At 39.4% G+C, this 26,900-nt stretch overlaps 1 protein-coding gene across 5 annotated transcripts in view; it reads right to left on the bottom strand.

Moving 5' to 3' along the window:
* BABAM2 (BRISC and BRCA1 A complex member 2) overlaps positions 1–26,900 on the bottom strand; it is a 307,233-nt gene that overhangs the window by 21,143 nt on the left and 259,190 nt on the right. For all 5 annotated transcript variants that reach the window (XM_084622917.1, XM_084622915.1, XM_084622913.1 and 2 more), the window contains exon 11: positions 8,256–8,409. In XM_084622917.1, the coding sequence (XP_084479043.1) occupies positions 8,256–8,409 (154 nt within the window). The remainder of the gene's footprint in view (positions 1–8,255; positions 8,410–26,900) is intronic.

The following is a 26,900-nucleotide window of genomic DNA, read 5'->3' as shown; positions in this document are numbered from 1 at the left end:
AATCAGTTGATCAATGGTATTTTTAGAGCACCTATCTCTATAGTACCTAAGAGCAAATAATGCTTATTGCCCAAATTTTTTAAGTTAGCCTACATAATGTTCTATCTTTCAATACAATAAAACAGCTTATGTGAAGTGCTCTTTTCATATTCCAAGTTTGCCAAACAAAAAGCCTTATTTTGTGAATTTTCCTTGTTGATAAAATATACCTATAGATAAATTAGATATTCTTTCAGTAGAAATAGATTCTTTCCCCATGCATATTTCATTTCATACAGTGTTCTGTGTTCTTTAATAGTTGTTTTTCTTTTCCTTCAATGATAAGTGACCAGAAACAAGTATTCCAGCCCTCCTATCTTGGCTGAAATCCACATAATGCATGACAGCACTGAAAATCCCTGGCAGGCACCTCAGAAGCTAACATACCATATCTTAAGTGTCAGACTTAATTAGCCAAGAAGCCACTTTCAAAGCTGTTCATGAAAAATGTGATTAAACTAGAATGACTTTGTTATATGTATTGTACAATGTATATACACCTAGAACGTATTATCTTGATATGAAATGCTATTCCGTTTAAGCATTAAGGTGGAAGATATTCTTTGTTTCTTAATTTGCTATTTTTGCCTATAATACTGTATCTTACAATTAAAAATGGTTTTAGTATTAAGGTTGCCTATACAAAAACATTATATAATGTATTACAAAGAAGAACATTATCATTTGTGCTTTAGCAAAATGTTACTCCCCCCTCCCTTCATTTACCTGTCTTCTTTTTATGTATAATTCATGTCAGGATGCTGCTCTGTCAGTGAATATGAGCTTTGATTTGAAGAGTCATAAAACTGAATTAAGTCCACCACAAACCTTACACAGCTGCGTCATTTTCTATTGCTATATTAGAATTTACTGACTCTTTGAAGCTCAGGGGGAAAGACCACCTGGGGAAAATAAAATCTGCCCTCAGCTGATCCTTGGAAAGAAAACCCACTACCTCTGTTTCTACTGCAAGGCTTTAGCCAAGAACAGCAAGAGTTTCTTTTTTCTTTTTCTTTTTTTTCCCCATAATTGCTGCTATCAAAGATGGTTCCTGGGACCCAACGTTGAGAGTAGATTTTGGTGGATCTTATGGTTTTTTGTTTTGTTTTGCTCTGTTAAGTGTGGCTGCAAAACATTATCATCACCAAGTGGATTGCCGTTAATGCACATGAAGATAATGCTTTGGATAGCAAGCAGGTAAAACACCATAGCTGTGGCTGACTTGACCAGACCCAGGTAAACCCACTTTAAGCGCAAAATACACATTTAGTGTACATCCAGATTTAGCAAGCTTTGGAAGTAAAACCAAAGAAGCATGAGGTATCATACAGAAACTGCAAGCTGTAGGATGTAATATATATATTTGGTATTCAATAGCAGATATACTTCGGAGTGTTTTTCATGCAGTGAGAGCCTTCATCCAGGGCAATCTTTACAAGTGGCTGGACAATACAAAGCAGAGAACAATAGCAAAGGATATACAATGCTAATACACTCTTGAAGGAGGATGCAGACTGGTGGGGAAAGGTGTGTGCCTTCATGGCTCTAACTTTTTTCTTTGGGGATTGTGAAGAATTTTTAACCATTTTCTCTTTAATTGGTTTGTCTGGTAGAGAGTCATTTGTTACAAGACACAGGATTCCAGTGCATGCACCGCTTTGTGCGGGACATATTAAATAATGATGGATGACCAGGTTTCTAAATGTAACTTACAATTTGTTGCTGCAAATCATAAGTTCTAATAAATAAAAAGTTCTGACATACAATTTTAGAAAGGATGATTGGGTGTCAGGATTATTTGGAATTTTCTCAATTCTTGGGGTTCTCTTCTATGGTACTGAAAACTCGCTTAATATGTGGTAGTGCATCCTGGAGTTGTAAACCTCAGATGTATAATATTCCATTATTATTATTTATGCAGGTGGCATTTGAGTGTAGCTAGAGCACATCTCTTTTCCATTATCTTCTTCATTCATTATCACCTTCCTTCCTCCCTACCCCCTATTTTGCATTTTTAAACTTTATGATAACTTCTGGATAGTTTACTATAATATAGACACACACAAAAAAAGACTACACATGGACAGCTGATGTGTGGATGCAGAAAAGCTGATTTTAAAAAAATCTACTGTTAAAAGATCCTGAGTGGATCTGAAACAATCATTTGAATGTTTGTGTTCAGAAGATTTTTTTTTCATGGAATCCTTTTTATTAGCAGGCTGGGAGAAAACTATAATACAGATTTAATTCTTCCCAATAATCTTGTACTGTGATGTTTACCTGTGCCCACGTAAGGGTAGGAAAAAAAACTGAAGAAAGTTTTGCATGAATTGTAAATATTAAACTTTTCAAGGAGATCCAAAGTATCATAGATGGAAACCAAGAGTTTCAGGGTACTAGTAAAGCCTTTTTTTAAAACAGTGTAAAGAATATCAATAGATATTTTGTCTAAGATGTGGTAAGCCATATAATTGACTTAATATAGGAACATGGGATACAGGACTGGAAGGGACCTTCTGGGTCATTAAGTCCAGTCCCCTGCTATTGCCACCATAAAATCCCACTCATAAATGTATCAAGCTCCATCTTAAAACTAGTTAGGTCATTTGCCCCAACTCCTCCTAGTGGAAGGCGGTTCCAGAACCTCATTCCTTCTAATTTCCAGTTTATACCCATTTGTTCTTGTGGCAACATTGCTCTTTAGCTTATATAGCTCTTGTCATTCCCTGGTGTTTATCTTCCTCATGTATTTTTAGCGAGCAATCATAAACCATCTCAACCTTTATTTTGCTAGGCTAAACAAGCCAAGTTTTCTTAGTCTCCTCTCATAAAAGTATGAAGGCAGATGAGTTGAGATACTGGCTGGTGTCACTATATGAAGAATGGTTGCTAAAACAAATGTAAGGAGATTCATACCCAAATGTATTACAAAAAGCTGGAAACCACTGGTTGAGCACGTAAGCCCCACTCAAGCCTGGACCCATACAGAGCATGCAGGGGCACGTAAATCTGTAATGCCACATTAAGCAAACACACCAGTGAGTGGGTGGATGGCAACAGTATTATTCAGAAACAAATTTTAAGGAACACATTGTTTTAGCCAAGTTGGAGAGAGCACATAAACTCTGAAGTATGAGTATTTATTGGAATACCAGTTTTCCACTCTTCTGCAATTTTTGACAAGTAAAATACTTTATTTAGGCTAACACTAGGATAAAGGACTAAATTCATTCCTAACTTGCGCTCCTTGCAGCTCCGCTGAAAGCCATGGGGCTGCACAGGGTGCAAGTCAGGGCAGAAACTCAGCCAGAATGTGTCTAACAACTGAACATAATTTGTATAAACAAACAAACGTTATTTACAATATTCCTTCATGAAATAACAGGCTCAGAGTCTGCATATTCTTTAAAGATACAATTCACGCACACTTGAATGCCTACTTAAGAAAAAAATCAAGAGCTTTCCCATGGAAACCACACAAAGATATTTTATTTCACAGGTACTGCACAAACACAGATTCTAGCTTTCCATAATGTACTATACGTTCTTATGCTAGCCACATATTTTAGGACAACATCTTTGGCACACTTTTAGACAGATGGCTCATATGAGTTTAAAGGTTTGTCTATTCTGGGGAAATGTGTGTTGTTTTCAAATGTGCTAACTAATATGTTTGAATTAAAAAGCTCAAATACACTTTAGCCCCTAGTGTAGAGAGTCACGTTAAAAATGAATTAGCTGGTTGTGGTAAAAATGTGTTAGCTGGTCCTAAGGGTTGGGCCACATTACAAAATGTGACCATAAAACATACCTTAGTTTGGCACATCTTTCTTTGTGTCCTCACTTACTTTTGAGTCCTGGTAGTAAAACTCTAACTTTCTGTTGGTCTCATTAAACCATCTCCCTGAATTACATAAGCCCTCTACATGCACTATTCCACTGCTACAATGTCTGTGTGGATCATGTATTACCTATGCCAGTAAAAACAGTCCTCTGGGAATAGTCCTATAGTGCCCCTGTCCCTGTGACAATGACCCTCCTGATCACCATTCTGAACTCTGTTGTCAAGGGGTCACAGTGACCAGAACTCCTCCTCCCGCCAAAACACTTTAAAACACCAGCATGTTTTGGAAATGCGTCTCGTCTGGAAGCCCACCTCAGAGCAGACAGATATGGATACCCATAAAGAAACAGGTAAACCTTGCACTGCTGCCCGGTCAGGAAAGAAGTCTTGGATTTCCTCAGCCTGTGGGGAGGAGCAGTACAAGACCAGATGCAGAATAACTGCAGAAGTAAAGATGTCTATTTGGACATTGCAGAGGGTATGCAGTTGGGGCACAACAGGGAGGGGCATCAATGTTGGGTGAAGAAGAAGGAACTGCAGCAGCTGGACAAAAGGCAAGGGAGGCCAACAGAAAATCTGGGGCTGCCCCACATACCTGCTGCTTCTATGCAGAGTTGGATGCCATATTTGGTGGGGATCCTACCATTACCCCAAAAGTGACAGTGGACACTACGTGAGATCCTGAGGAGGGAACCCCAGCAGTGCACAGCAACAAAGAGCTTGTCAAGGATATGGACGCAGAGGATGCAGATCCAGTGGAGAGCCAGAGTCAGCTGAACTTGACTCAGTTGAGTCCTGAGGAGGAACCCATTATGCACCTTCTCTGACTACCCTTGGCTAATGTCAGTGAAACCTTCCTGGTGATCCACTGATGCCTGCATAAACATGAAAAGTACCGCTTTCTGTTTAAATACTCAGTCTGAGGGATAGGGGTGGGTGGGCCAGGATCAAGATATGCATTTCCTCTATTACTCCACAGTTCAGGAAGTCCACTGCACTGAATTAGCAGTCCATCATTTCCTGCACATTGCCCAGAATCACAATCCTGTGCAGCAGGTGACAATTAACAGGCTTGCACACCTGGATGATGACTGTCCCCACTGAAGACTTTCTAACACCAACCGATAGCAATCTAGGGTCGCAAGCTTCCACAGCGAGATTGCTACCCATTTTCCACTGTCAAAACAGCTCTCATTTTGGTGTCTCTGCACTGGAAGGCTGGGGCGAGTTCAGCACACAATTTCTGCATCTGAAAGTTCTGAAGCCACTGCCTGAGCGTCCCAGATTTGCATCCATTCTCAACCATCAGTGCTTATTTCACGGGCCCAGAAGTCCTGTTCCACCATGTGTAGCTGGTCAGTGAATGCCTGCAGCATCAGGTGACTTTCATTCATTGTCTGCATCATTCACTCCTCCTCAGTTTTCTCATTTTCACTGTTGCATGCCTGGCCTCTGTGATAGTTGCTGAAGTTCCACAAACACAGAAGAAGCAGGTGCCCTGTCTCTAAAATTGATATGAGAATTCCAATGATTTGCCAGTGAAGTGGCGAAGAGATTGAAAACCAGCACAAGGAACTGTGCGAATTTTAGAAAGTGGTGTGAAAGAGAAGATCATGGTGGGAACAGAGGGAACTTGACCCCAAGGTCCCACAGTTCCCTGAGAGGAGTACTGGTTTCTCACAATACACTTCCAAAAGTCCCAGGAAGCTGGACCGTGGTGTGGGGCACACTGGGATGCCTTCCTGTAGCACAGTGCACTTTTTCTCCGGTACAACCTCTTGACGTGAAGGCGTGCTGCATTGGCAAAGACAGTTGAATCTGCCCATGCTCTACTCGAATTGCAAAATCGGCAGCTACATGCTGGCAGAAATACTACCAATAAAACTTTCTAGTGTAGGCGTGACCTGAGTAACCTTGGCTAACACATCTTAACCTGTTTCAGATTAGCAGCCGTGTTAGTCTGTATGCGCAAAAAGAAAAGGAGTGCTTGTGGCACCTTAGAGACTAACAAATTTATTTGAGCATAAGCTTTCGTGAACTACAGCTCACTTCATCGGACGCATGCAGTGGAAAATACAGTGGAGAGATTGTCTTTGTCTACACTAGATGTTACATGGAGCTTAAAATGTATTAATTAAAACATTATTCATTTTCCCAGTGTAGACAAACCCAAAAAGAGAGAAACTGCTGCTTTCTTCCCAATAGAGAGTAGGGTTTTTTTTTTTAAATCTGGGCTGCCCACCCTACAAGATGCAGTAAAGTCTCCAGTCACTCCCACAAACATAGTGCTATAAACAGAGGAGGAGCTTCTCTCTTCCTTTGTGCTTAAGAGATGGATACCCCAATCTTCTCTCTTCCCCCACCTGCTCACACTCTACTCCCTCTACTGTATGTATTTATGTTTAATCTAACTCTGTTTATATGCGAAGACTCAGAGGTGACAAACCTCATAAAAATGTCTAGAGGTAATACTAAAGAAAAATTATGCAGTCAGTGCTTTTCTAAAGGACTGTTAGGAATGGGGATTGGGCAGGGAGGTTCAACTTGCATGTGCTGATTTGTATGCAAGTATAGAGCAGACAGAATGTGTGTTTGTGTACAACTTCCCCCCCACAAAACTAATGTATTGTCCAGTTCAGGCATGAAATAACTCACAATGATGCTTCCGAGTTATATTTTTCATTATTTTAAACAAAACATATACAATATTCTGGCACTTGCATATCTCTCATCAATCCTAACAAACCAACTCAACAAAAAGAAAATACGTTTAACAGGAGACAGTGCTCCTAAAAAGTCAATTAATATAAATAAACAAAAACACATACCTAGTGCAATATGTCACCCAGAATCCCAAATGCTACTATTTGATATTCTCCATATTACTTAAGGCATTATAAAACTTGCATGTGTTTCATTTATTCACTGTTTACTTCTACCCATACCAAGTTATATTCTATACAACCATGTGCATCATTCACCTGATTTTTGCAGCTGAGCTATTTTCCTTTGACTTCCTTGTTTAAGTGCCCTTTGCTAATTCATTTTAATCTTTTGATTCTGGTGTTCAAAGCCCTTCATTCTGATATGTTATTTTATTTATATATTTGATGTCTATATTTGCTGTAGTCCAACTTTTACTCTAAGTTATTGCTGTTTCAGCATTTCTACAATTTGCAACATTTAAGTACAGGGCCTTTGCCCACATAGTTCCATCTAGGGGAAATGTGTGTTGCTTATTCATTGCCTCACTTTTAAGTCTTATTTTAAACATTATATTCTGGTTTATATCCTTTCTACACCTTTGTGTTAATTCTATGTTGTTTTAGATATAGCACTTTTGGCGCTTACAGTAAAGTAAAGCAGTAGTTAATTAACATTAACACTGTACTATGTACCAAGATATAAATGTCTAAGTTATACTTAGTTATGCTTGAATTTGTAAATATGACGACTACAATCAGAAACTCCAGCCAGTAGGAGCAGGTGCAAAGCAACCCATTGCTACACTGGGGGGAGAGGGTAAAATGAGGCCACTGCTCCCCACAGTATCCCCCAGACCCAGAACTGTGCAGGGAAGACCCTCCCATACTCTGGGGAAACAGAGATCCAGGTAGTGCCTCTTGGCCAATCTGCCATGTGGCCTTGGGGAAGGAGTGCAGAGTCTCCAGCTGGTAGGAGAAGCTAAAGAAGCAGCCAGAGCAGGGAGACTCAGAGTACTTTCCATGATTTAACTGGATTTTCTCTGCCCTGTGTTGATTGGCTGTTTGCTCCACCCATTCCCTTTCCCATCTTTCAGTATTTCTTCACTTCAGCTGCAGTCCACACCTGTCCCTTAGCCTCTTCTCCCCAGCCCTATTTCCCTTACCCCCTTCTGTTCAATGTTTCTTACCTTTCACTTTTCTTTTTGTTTAGTGTACCCCCTGCTAACAAAACCCACCTAAAAAAAATTGTGGAATGAATATGACATTTTCTGTCCTCAAACCGTTGACTCTGCTTGTTTGTGACACCCCTTCCCTCCAACCCTGTGTTTGTCTTATCTATTTAGATTGTAAGATCTTTGGGGCAGGACTAGCTGCTACACTGTTTGCACAGTGCCTAGCACAATGGGGCCTCACTGGTTGGTCCTTTGGCAATATCATAATAATTGATTATTAATAATAAAATATAAATATGTAAGTTACACTCAAATGTGTGAATATTAAGACTGCATTCAGTTCCAACACAAAAATAACCAAAGAAAACACTATACAGAAACAGTGTCACATATAAGAATGTCCAATGCATACAGATAAATCTATACTCTAATACTGAACAACACTTGACCCTCTAACAAATGAAACTTTTGGTATTAAATTATAGTCTTTCTTACTTTGCTCTCTTGGCCATCTCATTGCCATCCCAGCGTGGGCTGTAAGGGTAGTTTTTCTGGGCCTGGGAATACAGCTGTCCACTGTTACTGAAGTGATAGACTGACTGAAATGTTAGAGTTGGCTGGTCTCGAGGAAAGTACAGCGGTAGGTCAACTGCAAAGACAGCAAAAGAAAAAGATGACATGAAAGAGACACCTTTTCTTGCTTTCATCTTTATTGTGAAATATATCATTCGTACCTGTTGACTCTAAACTCAGGTTAAGAAATGTAGCTAACCAGATCTTAAATGAAAAAAGTGAAAATGACGGGGAATTCTAACATTTCTTCTTGTACTTCCAATAAACATGGATTACATTATGTCAATGTCTGACTCAATTTATGTTTACTGAAGTATTTTTATTTTACAAAGCAAATGACATGATTTTATTGTGCATTTACAGGTTAATCACAGTATTTCCACCAGTTCAATCTCTCTCTCTCTAATGCTTAATGCATTAAAGTCTGTATTTTTCCAGCTTAGTTTCTACTTTCAGGAATGTTACTATATATTCTGTTTTGCGAAATAGAGCAATATTGTACTTTTATAGACCCTTTCATCTGATGAGCTCAAAGTGCTTTATCAGCCATAATTAATCCTTATACCTTGCCTGGGAAATGCAAGTATTATTACCCCCATTTTACAGATGGATAACTGAGGCCCAGAGAGGTTAAGTGACTTAATCAAGGTCACACTTGCAGAATCTAGAACAGACCAAAGGAATCCCAACTCACGGTCATCAGTGTTAAGCAAACAAACAACTAAAACTACAAAGTTACTGATATCAGAAACTTTTTACTCTTAAGTATCCCCAGAATTAGATCCTATCTCTTTTAACTCCCCTTGTTTATCACCCAAAAAGAAGGAGGCCATCTCAAGATTAGTCAGGTCTGTTAGATCAACAAACCAGTCTACAAGAGAGAGTATTCCAGAGACTCTTCAACTGGTAAAACTTAACCTTTTAATTGCCAAACGTGTTCTTGGAGTATAACATTTTCTTGGGTCTTTTATATTCGGTAGACTTAAAAAATCTCCCTAGTTTGTTTTAAGACTTTTACTTATACATCAATCTCAGTATTTACTTTTAAGGCCTGATCCTGCATCCATTGAAGTCAGTGGCAAAACCTGCACTGTCTTTAGTGATACGGGATTTGGCCCTTAAAGCACCCCTCACTATTCCATTTAATATCCCAAAATGATGCATTCCACTAACCCTAAGAGACAAAAGAACAAATTCTTTAGTCAGCTCACCAATTTAGTTTTGTAAGACTGTAGCTCATTCATGGGAACTTGGGACCTCAGAAATCTTCATTTGTGACTTCACACTTCTACCTAATGAGACGTCAAGGATCCTGACTGAATAATGTCAGATGTAGTATCAAAAGAGAAGCTAACCACCAACTGTAACATTGCTGAGAATAATAGCAACTAAAAATGGAAAAGGCATGTTAAATCATCTATCCCATTTCTATGCCAGAGCAGGATTGTTTCCTCCAATATATTTGCAAGTGCTTTGTGTATCCTATTTTTAAATGTTTCAAGATTTGATGCTTCCACCACTTCCTTTGAAAGCCTCTTCCACAGCCTAAGATATAGCAATCTCAGAAAGATTTTCTGATAGCTTAAATTTTCCTACTCTTTGAACTGGACAAGCCTTATTTCCCCTGCACTCCAAATCAAGCCTGCCAACCCCAGTCACTCCCTCCATATGTTTATGGTAATGAGATACACAAAACTTAATGAGGCATTCCAGCTGTGGTCTCAGGCTAAAGCAGATCAGTTAAAGTACTGATGTCTGGCCAGTTCAGTGAGTTCAATAAGTTCAGTCCAGTGTGAGTTTTATGTCGTGATAAGGCTCTGATTAACTGGGGGACTCAGCCCACACAAAAGCTTACTTGATACATTTCAGAGGTAACATGATGGACTGATTTCAGAGTAGCAGCCGTGTTACTTTGTATCCACAAAAAGAAAAGGAGGAGTTGTGGCACCTTAGAGACTAACAAATTTATTTGAGCATAAGTTTTCGTGAGCTACAGCTCACTTCATTGGATGCATTCAGTGGAAAATACAGTGGGGAGATTTATATACACAGAGAACATGAAACAATGGGTGTTACCATACACACTGTAAGTAGAGTGATCAGGTAAGGTGAGCTATTACCAGCAGGAGGAGGGGGGTGGAGAAACCTTCTGTAGTGATAATCAAGGTGGGCCATTTCCAGCAGTTGACAAGAACCTCTGAGGAACAGTCGGGGGTGGAGGGGGGGAATAAACATGGGGAAATAGTTTTACTTTGTGTAATGACCCATCCACTCCCCGTCTTTATTCAAGCCTAAATTAATTGTATACAGTTTGCAAATTAATTCCAATTCAGCAGTTTCTCGTTGGAGTCTGTTTTTTTAAGTTTTTTTGTTGAAGAATTGCTACTTTTAGGTCTGTAATCGAGTGACCAGGGAATTGAAGTGTTCTCCGACTGGTTTTTGAATGTTATAATTCTTGACGTCTGATTTGTGTCCATCTGAGTTAGTTTGATCAATTTTGGGGAAGAACATTACTATGTTAAAGAAAAAGAAATATTAGATTAAAAAATGAAATACTTTGTCAAAGTCTTCTTGGTGGCATAGTTAATGCACGATATCCCTGAAAAAGAATTGCCACACATTGAGCCACTTATCAGTAAGCAAACTACTTGTTCCTCTCTCTTACAGACATTACTCTTATGCCAAAGAATCAAAAGAGCTGCTCTGTAGAGAGCAATGGAAACCCCAGGAGACTGGTTCTCAGTTTTGAAGTTGGAAGTTTACTTTGTCTAATTCTGTATATTGAAACTCCATTTCTTAGTACAACCTTTATCTGCTCTCTCTGCAGAATCAATTCCTTGAGGAAAACCCTCCCTCAAATAACTGTGCAAATGGTATGAAACACTTGTTTGCTTGTAAGTACGAAGGATAGCAAACTCCAGTAAAGAAATTAAATCATATTATCTCTATTTATTTCATTTTTTACTAGAGAATTTCTGGTCTCCATTAGCTTGATTTTGAAAACCTCTCCGTATGTGAAAGAGGCAATAATAGCATTTTTCCTCCCATTAACTAAACCAAAAGCTTTGTTTTTAAGAAAAAGTATATAGCAGTAGAGCTACTGTCTAAAAGCACTATAGAGACATTGCTGTCACTTCAGAGAAGCTCTCATTTCCTGTGATTAGCCTTTCATCTTTCAGAGTATTTTTTCAACAGAGGTACAGCAAGAGAAGAAAGAAAGAAAGAAAGAAAGAAAGAAAGAAAGAAAGAAAGAAAGAAAGAAAGAAAGAAAGAAAGAAAGAAAGAAAGAAAGAGCTTCCTCCTTTTCTGAACCAAAACATTTAGGGAGGCTTTCAGGAGTCAAATATAATGTAAACCGTGGAACCAGACGATCAAAATAGATAGGTTTACATTTGAAGTGTCCACTCCTGGCCAAGAGCAGTACCACCTTGAACTTCAAGCCAAATCTTGAAAAGTAATAGTAGCTGCCTTTGATTTCTAAAGCTATTGTCCACCTAAGAACAGAAAGGACAACCAAAACTCCCATTTTTTAAACCAAGTGCTTCTCTAATTAAGGATGTGAGCTGAGTCTCATGAAGCAAAAATGTGACCCTAATTATGGAGCACAACCACACCTATAGTTCAAGAAAACAGGAAATGGCTCTGAACTTTAACCTGCTCTACACATCTCAAATAGCCAGCTATTATTTCAGAAGTAGACATTAAGGGCCAAATTCATTGCTGGCATAGCGGGCATAAGTCCACTGGAGTTAATAAAGTAGTAGTTTCTTATGTCAAGTTTGAATTCAGCCCCAAAGTTTTCACATCACATAAAATAAGCAAACATTTTATAAGTTAATATTTACAAGGGGTTTTGAAGATAAAGGGTCATATTTTGCTCTTGGTCAAACCTGTGTTTTTGAGGAGGAGGCAAAGGTGTGATGGAGAAGATTTTTACCCTTCACTGGTTATACATATGATATAATTATGTATTATAGAACACAGATAAAATCTGCTTCTGTATAGTATACAAGGGTACAGAGTTAAGTGTTGGCAAAATTATATCAAGCGCACACCACATTTATATTTTACTATGTAGAATGCATCACAGTGCAAAATCAATCACACTTTCTTAAGTGAGCATCTGAATTGTGAAGATTACAAAAGCAAGCTTTGGTTTAGCATATTATTTAGCCAAAGTACTCAGATACTTAAGAAACACAAAAAAAGTATTCATGTTGAATGCAAGTGCTATTTCCAAATCAAAGCTGACTCACAGGTACCTTGGTGGTGTATCTGCAGACAATAAGTGGATGACTCATGTCTGTAAATTCCTGAAAGTGGCAATAGACCCTTGCTTAGTCATCTTTTGCATGGATGCTGTTTCATGAGCTTTGTAAACCATAATGAGGGATTTAGCTCTTTACCAGCATTTTTTTTCTGCCCTTCTAAACAGTACAAATTACATCTCTAAAAATAACTTTATCTAGGTGAGTCACGTCACTTAACAAGCTTCCACAAGTCATACGGTTAAATAGTAATATTTACTTAGGAAGGTACAAATCTTGCTGTCAAACTAGTCTTGGTTTTAAAATGAAAAGGTTGTCAAAGGAAGTCCCATTTACCCCTTCTCTCCCAGGAATGGAAGCGCTTCCGTTGGAAAATTTAAACTATTAACTAGTTCAGGAAAGTAAAGCTTTCTGATTCAGTTTCAGATTCAGCATAATTTAATCATTTTGATTTTTTACTTTGGCTTATTTTTTTAAAATAATTATTTTAAATAACACAATAATTGGCCAAAGGAGCACACAAGTAGGGTTAAAAACAGAAAGACACTTGTTTCACTCAGACTTAGACTACACTAACATTTACAGACTAATTACCAATAGGGTCAACTCCCTAATTTGGCAAAGCTCCGATCCTTACTCAGGTAAAACTTTTATGGCAGTGCTGAGTAAACCCGAGCAAAGAACCTCAACATTGCCCCTAACTTTTTATTCTGTGTTTATTCCAAAATGAAAAAGAAAAAGTGATTTGCACATCAAGAATGAATCACAGAGATTTAATTACAGCTTATAAATAGTTTGTTGTTTTCTAAATATAAAAGAAGCTACAAAAAACAATACATACACATTTGAGTTTTTTTTGCTTTTGTGCTGTCATGTAATTTAATGGATACGCTCAGTATATTTTCAATATTGTTATCTAAATAACAAACCCTGGCTAACAATTGCCTGAAAAATGATGCCAGGAGTTAGTAAGCTTCTTTTGTTTACCTTCTCAAAGGTCAATAACACTGAGGTCTGGAACAGAACAATGTTAACCATTCACATCACACATGCAAACAACTCCAGAGTTAATAAGAAAGTATTATTTACCTTGGAGCTAATCTTACAAGTTAATATAACATGCAAATCTTTGATTCCTGATTAGATCGGTGGTAAAGACATTTTTTTTCGACATTTGATTTTATATTCCTTTTAGTGGTACAGTAGAACCTCAGAGTTATGAACACCTCAGGAATGGAGGCTATTTGTAACTCTGAACAAAACGTTATGCTTATTCTTTCAAAAGTTCAAACTCTAAACAAAACTGGCAGCAGTATGCAGGGGAGGTATGTCATAACCAAGAAAATCCCTGCTCCATTTCATATACAATAAAACCTCAGAGTTATGAACACCAGAGTTACAAACAGACCAATCAACCACACAGCACATTTAGAACTGGAAGTATACAATCAGGCAGCAGCACAGACCAAAAAAAAAAAAAAAAAAAAAAGGCAAATACAGTACAGTACTGTGTTAAACGTAAACTACGACAAAAATAAAGGAAAAGTTTAAAAAGAAAGATTTGACAGGGTAAGGAAGCTGTTTCTGTGCTTGTTTAATTTAAATTAAGATGGCTAAAGCAGCATTTTTCTTCTGAATTGTAAAGTTTCAAAGCTGTATTAAGTAAATGTTTAGTTGTAAACGCTTGAAACAACAGCCACAGCGTTTTGTTCAGCATTATGAACATTTCAGAGTTACAAACAACCTCCATTCCTGAGGTGTTTGTAACTCTGAGGGCTTGCCTACACTTATTGGGAGATCGATGCATGGCGATCGATGCATCGGCGGTTGATTTAGCGTATCTAGTGAAGACCTGCTAAATCTACCACAGATCGCTCTCCTGTCGACTCTTGTACTCCACTGGATTGAGAAGAGTAAGGGGAGTCGACAGGAGAGCGTCTCCCATTGACATTGCATAGTATGTGCTCCGTGGCAAGTATATCTAAGCTACATTGACTTGAGTTACACTATTCACATAACTCAAATTGCGTTGCTTAGATCGACTTTTTCCTGTAGTATAGACAAGGTCTTAGGTTCTACTGTATCCCCAGAGCAGGATCCTCCTGTACACTAAAAAATGCAGGGATCCTGTGAAAAAAACAGTATATGATCACGTAACTAGACTATCATAAAACATACATACTACGGGGGCTGAATTAGGCAACCTTAATTCCCGTGTTTCCTAACTTTTGAGTGCTTGACTTTTCAACCTTAATAATGGTTCTTTTAACACAGTTATTTTGTGTGTAATTTCCTACATTTTATAAAAACAAACTGAAAAAACAAAAAGAAAAGGAGTACTTGTGGCACCTTAGAGACTAACCAATTTATTAGAGCATAAGCTTTCGTGAGCTACAGCTGTAGCTCACGAAAGCTTATGCTCTAATAAATTGGTTAGTCTCTAAGGTGCCACAAGTACTCCTTTTCTTTTTGCGAATACAGACTAACACGGCTGTTACTCTGAAACCTGAAAAAACAAATTTCATCATATGATATAATCATAGAACCACAGACGTGTAGGACTGGAAGGGACCTCAATAGGTGACCTAGTCTAGTCCCCTGCACTTAAGACAGGACAAAGTAATAACTGGATAATTCCTGATAGGCGTTTGTCTAACCTGCTCTTAAAAACCTCCAATGACCGAAGTTCCACAATCACCTTAGGCAGTCTGTTCCAGTGCTTAACCACCCTGTCAGGAAGTTTTTCCTAATGTCCAACCTAAACCTCCTTTGCTGCAACCAGAAAAGGAGGACTTGTGGCATCTTAGAGACTAACAAATTTATTTGAGCATACAGCTCACCTCATCAGATGCATGCAGTGAAAAGTGAGCTGTAGCTCACAAAAGCTTATGCTCAAATAAATCTGTTAGTCTCTAAGGTGCCACAAGTACTCCTGTTCTTTTTGCGGATACAGACTAACACGGCTGCTACTCTGAAACCTGTCACTTTTGCTGCAACTGAAACCCATTACTTCTTGTCCTATCCTCAAAGGTTAACAAGAACAACCTTTTATGTACTTGAAAACTGTTATCATTTCTCCCCTCAGTCTTCTCTTCTCCAGACTAAACAAACTCAGTTTTTTCAGTCTTTCCCCATAAGTCATGTTTTCTAGACCTTTAATAATTTTTGTTGCTCTCCTCTGGACTTCCTCCAATTGTCCACATCCCTCAGGAAATGTGGCACCAAGAATTGGACACAATACTCCAGTTGAAACCTTATCAGCCCTCATCTGGGTCATCAGCAGGGTTGGATCTTTTAGCTCCACCACACAGACCTCTACCACTTGAGCTATCAGAGTAACTGATATGAGTAGTAGGTTGCCATCCTCTAGCACTTGAGGGGATGAGAGACACACTTTGCCAGTGGGTTTCACGGGTATTTGCTGACAGCAGAGAAATGCTGAAATTCAGGAATCTGGGGTTCCATTCCAGGTTCTGGAAAGGAATGTGCTCTACTGGTCACAGACCCTTCTGTATCTTGTTTCCTCAAACCTGATCACTTCTGCCCACGTCCTCTTCAGCCTCTTCACTGTCCCAGTCCTGTTTTTGTAAGCAACTGAAAACAGGATCTTGTTATGGGAAGTGTTGAGCAACCTTACTAATAAGCAGTGCTACCAGCTCCACCTATAATAAAAACGGTCTCCTATGTGAGGCTGGTTGTTTAACTGCTCTTTTCAGATCAAGCATGACTGAGGTATAGAGATAAGTGTCCTCAACATATTGATATAACTGCACCCGGATATCCTAACTAACCTTCCTAACTGTCTCATGTACACAGGTTAATGAACACACACACAGATATATGATCTGACCTTCTTGTTGTTTTACGTTGTGGGATACTCACATACCTCTCAGAGTATTCTGAAGGTTGGGGTCAAATGCCCACAATTCCCTCTGATTTATCCCATAATCAAACACTTTCATATAACATTTACGAACTCGCCACTGCAAACTCAGATGCAACAAAGAGGAACACAGCTCTCTGTTCCACTGTAAGGGCAGCACATACAATCCTTTTGTATTTGCAAGGATGCAGTGCTTAGAGAGATTCAACTGAAGCTGACTCAAGAGTGAATTTAGAGTTTTACCATCTCCTTTCCAAGTCACTGTAAATATTCTTGTTCCTGAGGGAGGGCGGTAGCTGTGCCTGCACATGGCTCCTCTCCCCATAGTGCACCTTCTTCCTGGACAAACTGCATGAGCAACAGCATGAGACGGAGTGCAAGAAGCCATGTTTTCATCAAAAGGTGGCAGCTAAGAGGAACAGATACGGCTGTGAAGAAGACTGCACCGGGCATTTAAAATGAGGTGAACTTCTGGCCACCATGACCTCCTGGGCAGCAGAGTTCAATCAAATGTACTATTGGAGAGGGAATTCTTTAAGGGAATGTTGCTTTGTGGGGCTGCAGCTGAAGGACTGTTTACAGGGGTGTAGGTACATGTGAGTCCAGAGTGCCACTATGCCCACAGAACTGAACTGCAAGGGGCCTATATTGCTCTGGAAACAGGTATAACAGCTGGAGAAAGTGGGAGGTTTTTTGTAGGAGACACAATTAAGTATGGATGCACACCAAGCTTTACAGAAGAATGGAGAGTTTTGTTGGTATGACTTTCTAATGTAGATCAGGCTTTAGTCTTGCTACAAGCAAAGGGTAAATCACAGCCTAATCACAGACCTGCCTAGGGAGGGGTGTGAGGCAAAAAGGACAGTTTGCCCTAGGCTCCCACATTTGAGAAGGCCCCCAAACCAAGTGACATTTTGACCTGAGGTGTGGGGTCGCAACACCACTCAGATTTGGCCCACCATTTGTTGCATACCAGGTTGCAACACCTGGAGTGGGGAGCAGGGCCCAGCTGCATGGGACAGGAGCTGAGACACTGCTGCAGCATGACTGTGGGCTGGCTCGCTCTCCAAACCAACCCCCTGCCTCCTGGGCCTCCCATTAGCGGTAATTTTTTTGGAAGGGTGGGGATGCCTCCGTTTCAGATTTTGTCCCAGGCCTCCAAAAACCTCTGTGCACCCCTGCTTAATCTGTATCAATTTCCTTAGACCCAGTCTACACTTTCCCCTTATTTCATCTCCTTACCCACTGTTATCCCTCTATGCACCTCTTTAAATAACTGTCCTCCCTCCCTAGGGCTTAAATTTAGATTTTAAAGTAAAGATTGAGCCTGAGTATTTGTACATTTTACCTGCAAAATAAGAAACATTATAAACAAACCTTGGATTGTGAAACACGAAACAGACTATGAAAGTCAGCCTGTGAAACAGAGTGATTCATTACTAACTTACAGAACTGTAAACTGTGCCCCCACGGGCAGTGCAACTGAAGGTTATTTTTCTAGAAACTGTGTACATCCAAAGTTGTAACAATAGGGTCCTATGTAGACCTTTTCATTTCAGTGCTATCTTGCAAGCAAGGTAAATAAACCACAGACAAAAAGGAGAGGAAACACTTTTTCTCTTTTAAAGAAGAGGTCCGGTGTGTTGTTAATTTCCTATATATAAGCAACCCAGAATTTGTTTTATATTACAATACTCCAATTCACATTTCCAGCCCCCTCTTCCAGGCTGCACTTGTCTCCCATGTTTATAAATCTCAAAGAAAAGATAAGGTACTCAGACCATAAAAAAGAGAAACAGGAGTGCTTTCACCCTATCTTTTATCTCTACCATATATTTAACTGGAACCCTCCCAGTATCTATTTGTAAAGAATTTGCAGTACAAGACAGGAACATGACTGCCTCAGTAATACTGTAGCTAAGGACAAAAGAAAAAATTACTTTTGTGTTAAATACTATGAGAAGGAATGGGAGATATACTGTATACTTGACAACATGGCTACCAAAGAAATCAATTCTTGATATTTATCTAACTTTTTAAAGACAGAGACAGTAGTGTGGTTTAGTGGTTAGAGCATGGACTGAACATCTCTTAACAGTGACTTCTTACATAGTAGGCAAGTCTCAAATTCTTAGGGCAAATGTACATTACTAAATTAAGCCGACCTAAGTCATGTTGACATACAGCCACCACAGTAATGGAATCGTTCACACTATGCTCTGTGTGTCAGTGGTGCGCTCCCTCACCAGGAGCGCCTGCACCAATTTAACTGCCAGTATGGGGGCATTGTGGGACTGTTTCTGAAATGCAGCAACAGTCGATGTGAGCAACGCAATGCCTACACTGACACTGTGTTGACCTAACTACTATGCCTCTTATGAAGGTCGAGTTATTAAGTTGGCACAGTGAGTGAGTTACATCGGTGGGAGCTATATTTTAGTGTAGATGCTTACAGAGTTAGGTCAACGTGAACTGCCTTACGTTGACCTAACTCTGTAGTGTAGACCAGGCCTTAATGAGCTGTTAACACATGTCAGTCAGTCTGCGCTGTCTAGCATGGGGCTGATTCACATGCCAACTTGCCTCAGTCTAACTGTTCATACAGACAAAAGCACTTAGTGTTTGTTAGAGCAATATGTTTCCAAAGCTGTAAAATGGGACTAGTAATGCCAACATACATACCACACCAGGGTGTTGGGCGACTCAATGAAAAGTGCTAAGCATTCATTTATGTTTTGGACACTGGGGTGGAATGACTTCATTCTATCACATTTCATTGAAAGGATTGTTCTACCTCCATACTTTCATACAGTACGTAATGAGGGAATGAAACCTCCTGCAGTGGGTGGAGATCAGAAATACAAATGCACTTCTGTTCTGGTAGAGAGAACAGTAACACACAGAAGCACTGGGGATTATGTAGACAGTCTACCACCCACATGAGATTAATGACTGACTAAGAGTTTGAATTTTTTTTAAGAGGTATAAACACATACACTTTATTTGAGGTGTATAAGAAACATACCTGGCGAGCCGATCTGGCACTGGCTAGTGACAATTGTTTAGTATTTACTCCTGCATCTGTTCTGATATGTTATATATGTATATTTCCTTGTAAGAATCAGATAACTTTTAAAGGACAAAATATGTAACATTATCCAATAACACCATGAATTGTATACATGAAAAAGGAGAGAGATCACTTGATCATTACCTGTTAGGTTCACTCCCTCTGGGGCACCTGGCATTGGCCATTGTTGGTAGACAGAATACTGGGCTGGACGGACCTTTGGTCTGACTCAGTATGGCCGTTCTTATGTTCTTACAGACCATGGACCAGATTCAGACCATGGGTGCAGGGACATGAACATTGTATCCTCTGCATAGGTTAGGGCAGCTACACCAGGGGAGGCGTTCACCACTGGGAGAAGGCAGGTGATGGTACCATTGCACCTCCTCCAACTGGGTTTTACTAAAGAAAGCAGCTTCCATGAAGTTCTTGTGGGAGCTCCACCGGTGAAGGCTCCATAAGAGATCTGCTGATTCAGTGCACCTCCTGAATTGTCTGACCTGGCCTCGTCACCAGCATGTTTGGCTTTGCGGTGGCTGGGTCAAGATCCCTCAGTGGATCAGGGCTTATAGTTGGCTTGGCTACTGTATCTCACCACTCCTCCCTTGACTTTCTGCTGCTGAAAACCTGTAGCCTAAGTTCTGCAGATTCAAAGTGCAGACTGAAGGGGTGAATCTGGTCCATAAGTACAGGAATCGCGATCAACCAATGAAGTGAACTTATCAATTGATTGGAAATGCATCAGCCATTCTATGTCAGTGACACCACAGTGGTAATATTTTTAAGGGAGAAGGAGAAAGAATGAAGAATAACATTCAACTGAAATTACTGGGGCAAATTAGGTCTGTAGGGTCACCTGGATTAGAATTTGGTAAATATATTAGGACTAACATCCCTTCTGCTGCAGAAGGTCCATAGGATTGTCAAAGGAACACTCTCAGCTGGAAATCTGTAACCCAGTAGATTTTAAAAGTGAATTAAAAGCAGTTCATGGTGCTCCACCTGCCCCCGAGGCCCCCGCCAGTTTTGTGCTTTTGTAATCACATTTTATTATTTTGAAAAATGATTTTCTTTCTCTTGTTGCTGTGTGAAAGATGCATGCAGACAACATGGGGAACTGACTGCCTTTCCAGCTGAAAGAATTAAATTGATTATACATGAAATGCTGTCAAATGTACCAAGTGCAACTAAAAAAGAGAGAAAAATGTATGCTTTCTCTTAAGTTTTTGGGTTATATATTAATCTTAGGTGTAATAATAACAGTAGAAGGTTAAAAAAAATCAGAAGTGTGTCATTTTAAGTGGAGTCCCTTTAATAACCGTATGTTGGCAATATCCAGGATTTACATTGTGTCTGAAATTCATACCCCATAGCATCATGCTGGAGCATTAATTTAATAATGACACAGAAGGAAGACTACTACTCATTGAGGACCCAGTCCTGAAACAAGATCTGTGGAATGGTGGACCCTTACAACCATGTGAAATTTTCCTGCCTCGGTTGATAGGAAGATCAAGTATTCAGGATTAGGAAGTAAGCCAGGAGTCCACTGAAAGGCTCAGAAGGTGAATTTGCTAGAGGGGTTATGAACACCCTAATGGAATGGGAAGACTGGGGGTGGGGGAAATGTTGGTGAATCTTTGTCTTGGTCAGCTTTAATCCAGCCAGGTACCTCTGGGGCAGAAGGTTAGTGCTGTATGCTCATTTAGTTCTTGGCCTCTCTGTGGAAACTGCCAGCAAAGGATCAACTAATGACAACTTCGGGGGTGTGTATTGTGATGGAAAGATGCTCCTTTTGAAATGGACAAAGGCCTCCAACTCTTTCATATTGGATAGGAATGGCTTTCAGTCACTATAAACCTCATCTAGATTTGAACTGGTGACCAAGAAGAGCAAGGCTATACATCCCATTTTGAAGACCTTGAGCCATCCAACTTGTCCCTCCCCAAACATCTCTTATGATTGCATATAACATCTTTGCAGAAGGCCAACTTAAAAGTCTAAAATACAGAAGTGGTTATTTTTGATTATAATGTTTTTCCATAGCCCATGTGTCTTTCTGAATAATGGAAACAATGACTTATATTGGAATAAACTATTTCTGCATATTATGAAGTTTGAACTTGTTTATCTTGTGGATTACACTGAGCCTGGAATTTATGCATCTCCTATAAAAACTGTTCTTCAGAAGTGTGAAACTCTTTCTGGTTTGAGAACGACTGAACAGCATTTTGCCATGTCTATACTGAGATTTTTCTTAAAATTCCTATCTGTGGTAGTAACAATGGGAGCTATAGTGTAGACCAGGCATTGGTGACCACTAGCATTTTTACTACTGTGTCATCTAGATTTGATCTGCACAGAGATTAAGGTGACCAGATGTCCCGATTTTATAGGGACAGTTCTGATATTCAGGGCTTTGTCATATATAGGTGCCTATTACACCCACCGCATCCTGATTTTCCACACTTGCTATTTGGCCACTTACCAGAGATAGAGGACATGGTGGTAAAAATACCAGTGCTTTGTCTACACTAGAGTTCCCACTATTCCCATCACCAAGAGAGCAGCACTAGTAATAGTGCAATGGTGCAAAACTTTACAGAAAGCATCAGATTAGACAAGGCCACAATGCCAAAACACTATTCTGTCCTTGTCAAATTTAGCCTGATCTAATGACTATGTAGTAATTATATTGATTACTTAAGAATTCCCAGTTATCACTTTGAGGTTTAACAGGTTCTTGTCTCAAGATCAGGTCCAATATTATTAAAATTACAGTACAGTGGAGAACCCTGATGTGCACAGTTGCAATACTCACACTGTAGGAGCCCTTCTATATTTACAATAGTTTATTAATACATTTAGCAAAGTCACGAACACTTTAAACCAGTAAGGTAGAGAGAGATAATACAGAATGTACATCTGAACATCCATATACTCACACCATCCCTTGCAGAAAAACCTGAAATGTTAGCCATGATTTTCCTCGTCAGCATCACCTTTCTCATCATCACCAGTGACCATTATCCTTTTTATAAAAAATTATGCTGACACCACTACATCTAATGTATAGTCAGTAGGGGTTTCTCTTGTCTTCCTCATTTGTATTTCCTCATCTTACTAATATTGGGATGTCATTCTCCTATAGATTAGCATATTAATTATCTCAACTTATTATCATATATGTTGATTTGTTGCCACGGCACTCTTGCGGTCAGATAACTGTGGATGTTCTATCCAGAAGCTGGTGTTAGCTCATGTTCCTGTGGTTTGCTGATGTCGTTATGAACAAAATTCACCCTTCCACACTCCATTTCCTGTTCCCCAAAACTTAGGGGTGATGGTTGGACCATTTATCTATGCCAATGTTCACAGGCCTCAAGTCTTATGCTAACTACTGAAGCCAATTTCTTACAAGATACAGGCCTGTAGGTTCCTTGCATTACTTCTGAATAAAATAAATGCTAAAGTTAGCTCTATGGGCTACACAAACCAGAAGAGGTTATATACTTCAAAGGGACTTTTCAAGAAAGACACAAACAGTTCCACTGAATAGCTTTTATCTTATTTATTGTTAGTGGTAGATCTGCTGAACTTTGGTTTTTTTACTACCCCATTCTTATAATACAAAATAATCGCAGTGCAATTTGGGATGACTTTTTAGAAAGACTGTGCCCTCCAGCTTGTGAAAACGATAAATTTAAAATATGTCCTTCAAACAAAGTTTCTGTATTCTTTGTTTAGTCTTATATGGGAAATACTTCACAGCACAAATTAAGAGTCTGTTCAAACAGTCTCCAGTAATAAAAGGAAAGCATATGATAGGATGTTGTAAAACTAACCTGGCAAATGCTTTATAATCACTTCTATCTTTTGAGTGACATTATCCTCCAGCCCCATTAAACCTTACTGCTTTGGACTTTTAAAAGCTAGACTGGACAAAATACCAGAAAATGAACCAAAGGAAACTATCCTGCACTGGCCCCTGGGAAACGGAATGGATAACCTAATAGGTCTTTCTGTCTCTAACTCTTATGTAATTCTCTCCAGTGGGATTGGAGGGGGGCGGGGGGAGTTGCTGTCTGTCATGTGCATGCCACGTGTTAATGACTTTTCTTCCCCTCTCTCTCTGTCTCTCTCTCTCTCTCTTTTTTTTTTTTTAATTCCCAAGGGTTACCTCCTCTGGTTTCCACTTCTTTGTATTGTTTCTGGTGCACCAGTTTCTATAGCAACTTCTCCTAGCAGTGATGAAACACTGGTGCACTATAAAGCTGAACCTTGCCTATTTGAGCCATTTGAAGTCTGCACTGTAAGTACAGCAGTGGTTTCTGTCAGTGTAGAAAAATCTGTGCTCAAACTTAGCATAGATTTGGGACTATGGTGTCCCACTGCTGGAGAAAAGACGCATTTATCCTTCTTATGGCACTAATGCTGTTAGAGGAGAGAGAAAGCCTTTGCAATTTGTTGAGTAGTTGCTAAATAGTGTTTCAGTAGAATACGGAGGCAATTAAAGTGTGTTTCTCCTCTGACAAGTGTCTGTGTAAAAATGGCAGTCAATTAATAATGGTTCCTTATTAATTTTATTCAGTTTACAAGTAATGATTTTTTTTCTGCTCGTATTTCAAACTCAGCCTGGGAGCTGAAAATCAAAATGATTTGTTTTCTGCTCACGTTTCACCTCCAGAAATAAAGTTCCTAAAATCTTGATGACACCTGTGCAACCTCACCCTCTTCCAATTTCACTCCCATGCAATCTCACTGTTTTCAAATTATACTCTAAATTACTCCTGCACAATCCAATTGTCTTCCAATTCCACTCCAGTTACTTCATAGAATAGAGTATCAGAGTTGGAAGGGACCTCAGGAGGACATCTAGTCCAACCCTGCTCAAACCAGGACCAATCTCCAATTTTTGCTCCAGATCCCTAAATGGCCCCCTCAAGGATTGAACTCACAACCCTGGGTTTAGCAGGCACACCCTAGTGCTGGCAGATTACATCCTAAATTGCATCTGTGCCACCTCACTTCCTTTAGTTGTGGCACATGTGTAACAGGTGAGAATTTGGCTCTGCAATTGGAATTTACTTCACAATTCTGTTGCTGATGCAAAAAGTATATTGGCTTTATAGTGATAACATGGTAAAGAGCTAAAAGCTTACTGTCTTAGAAAGTGAATAGATATAACTCTGAATACACACAGGAAGCAAGGATGGAGAGGAAAACTTGTCTTGCTGTTTAGGCACTGAACTAGGACTCTGGAAATCAGTATTTAATTCCCAGTCCTGTCACACATTTCCTATGTGACCTAAGGGAAACCACTTAATTGAATTGGCCTCGTTAGCACTGACCCCCACACTTGGTACGGCAACTCCCATCTTTTCATGTGCTGTATATTTATACCCGCTTACTGTATTTTCCACTCTATGCATCTGATGAAGTGGATTATATCCCACGAAAGCTTATGCCCAAATAAATTTGTTAGTATCTAAACGACTCCTCGTTGTTTTTACTTAATCTCTCTGTCTCTGAGTTCCACACCTGTAAAGTAGGTATAATACATCTTCCCTACCTCACAGGTGATCTTTGAGGATAAGTTCATTAACGTTTGTGAGATAACTGTTCATTATGGTAGTAGTGGTCTAGACAGACTGTTGAGTAGTGACATTTCTACATAGTCACTTTTCAGAGTAAAAGAAGCTACTGTGAAAGTTGATGACTTTTCTAGACACTTGTTAAAGAGCTTGTAGTTCCCATTTCAAAGCAGATGAAGCAATACTAAATAATGAGCTTTAAAATATCCAGAGCAACATAATAAAAAAAATGAAAAACTTCAAAAAATGCAAACCATACATATGTTTCCTTGAAACGACAGACACTGCCAATGGAAACTGACATTTTACCAAAAAATGCTTGCTTCTGCTACTACAACCACTGCCATAAAACCAAAGAATTTTAAAATCTAATTTACTTTTCACTATGTATGGTTTCCATTCATATTAAGTTTTATAATTTGTTCGATCTCAACCCGCTGTTATCAACAAAATCTACTTTAAAATATTGACATTTTTATATCAGTCTAATATGAACACAGGCAAACAGAATAAAAGGAGACAAACCACCTCTGCCTTCAACTTTACTAGCCTCAAACACAAAGCACTAAGGCCTGCAAAATGTCATTCAGCTCATAGAATATTAACATCCAGCAAGGAACCATAGGAACGTGATGTTGAAATATTCTCAATAGATAATGATGAGGTTATATAATTATTTACGATACAATACAAATTTGAAACTACAACTGGTTGACAATGCCCCTTTAAAGACCTGGCAATGATGGAAACTCGGTAGCAAAAGGGCAATTCATTCCCCACAATACTGCAATTGAGTTCTGGGATTAGCCTCGGACTGTACCCAGTTAAGTGAGGAACAGAGTAGCTTGTCTGTGACTAAAACCACTTTCCCACCAAGGTGCCTGATCCTCAGCGGTGGGGAGTACTTGCAATTCCCACTGAACTCAACAGGTGACATTCACCCCATGCTCAAGACCTACGTAGCATGTAAATTCCACTTAAACCTTATTGTGAGGACTTATGTGGGACTTAGATGTGGGACTAATCTTTGTGCAGATGCTCTCTACACAAGGGTGAATTTTAGGATCAGACGCCAAAGAATAAACATTACTGGGAGCAAATGGCAGGTAGCCAGAGGAGGGAATTGGGTTTGCCAGCTTACCCTTCTTTGCTGACTCCACTGTCAAGGAATCACTCCCAAGAACTGGTCCTAGTGGCCTCCTGGAACCATTGCTAGCCTAAGCTTTCCAGGAATAGTCCTTGAAAAGCTCCACCTTTTCCTGACTAGCTGTCACTAAGAGCAGAAAGCTATCCTGTCATAACCGTAACAGACTTCTGACTTCACTGTATCTCAGTATTGAGCTTCTTACTTTTAAACCATTGTTTTTGTTATTATGCTTAACCTACCTTCTGCTGCCGAATCTTCCCTTCTCTTAACCAACGTGCATCACACCCTTCTCCTCTGTCTTGCTACCTACATTATTGTGCACTTGCTTTCTTTGTCTCGTCCCTTTCCCTTTCATTTCCACAAATTCGCCTTCCACAACCTTTCACCTCTCTTCTTGAAGCCACACCGTCACGAACAATAAAATAAAAAGAACCATACAATAATCAGGAGAGATTTTAGTTTATAAAACAAAAATTTCAAATATTTAATTAAAAACACAGAACCATCAAGATGTGTGCCAACTATCTCAAATAAATAGAGACTCTTACTGCTGTAACCCATGTCCTCCATTTGCAAGATGACCTGGACCATGGGACTGCCTGTTT

The sequence above is a fragment of the Lepidochelys olivacea genome (genome assembly GCF_965140295.1).
Source record: "Lepidochelys olivacea isolate rLepOli2 genome assembly, chromosome: 3".
In the NCBI taxonomy this organism is placed as follows: domain Eukaryota; kingdom Metazoa; phylum Chordata; order Testudines; family Cheloniidae; genus Lepidochelys; species Lepidochelys olivacea.
This window is presented reverse-complemented; position numbering and strand designations above follow the sequence as displayed.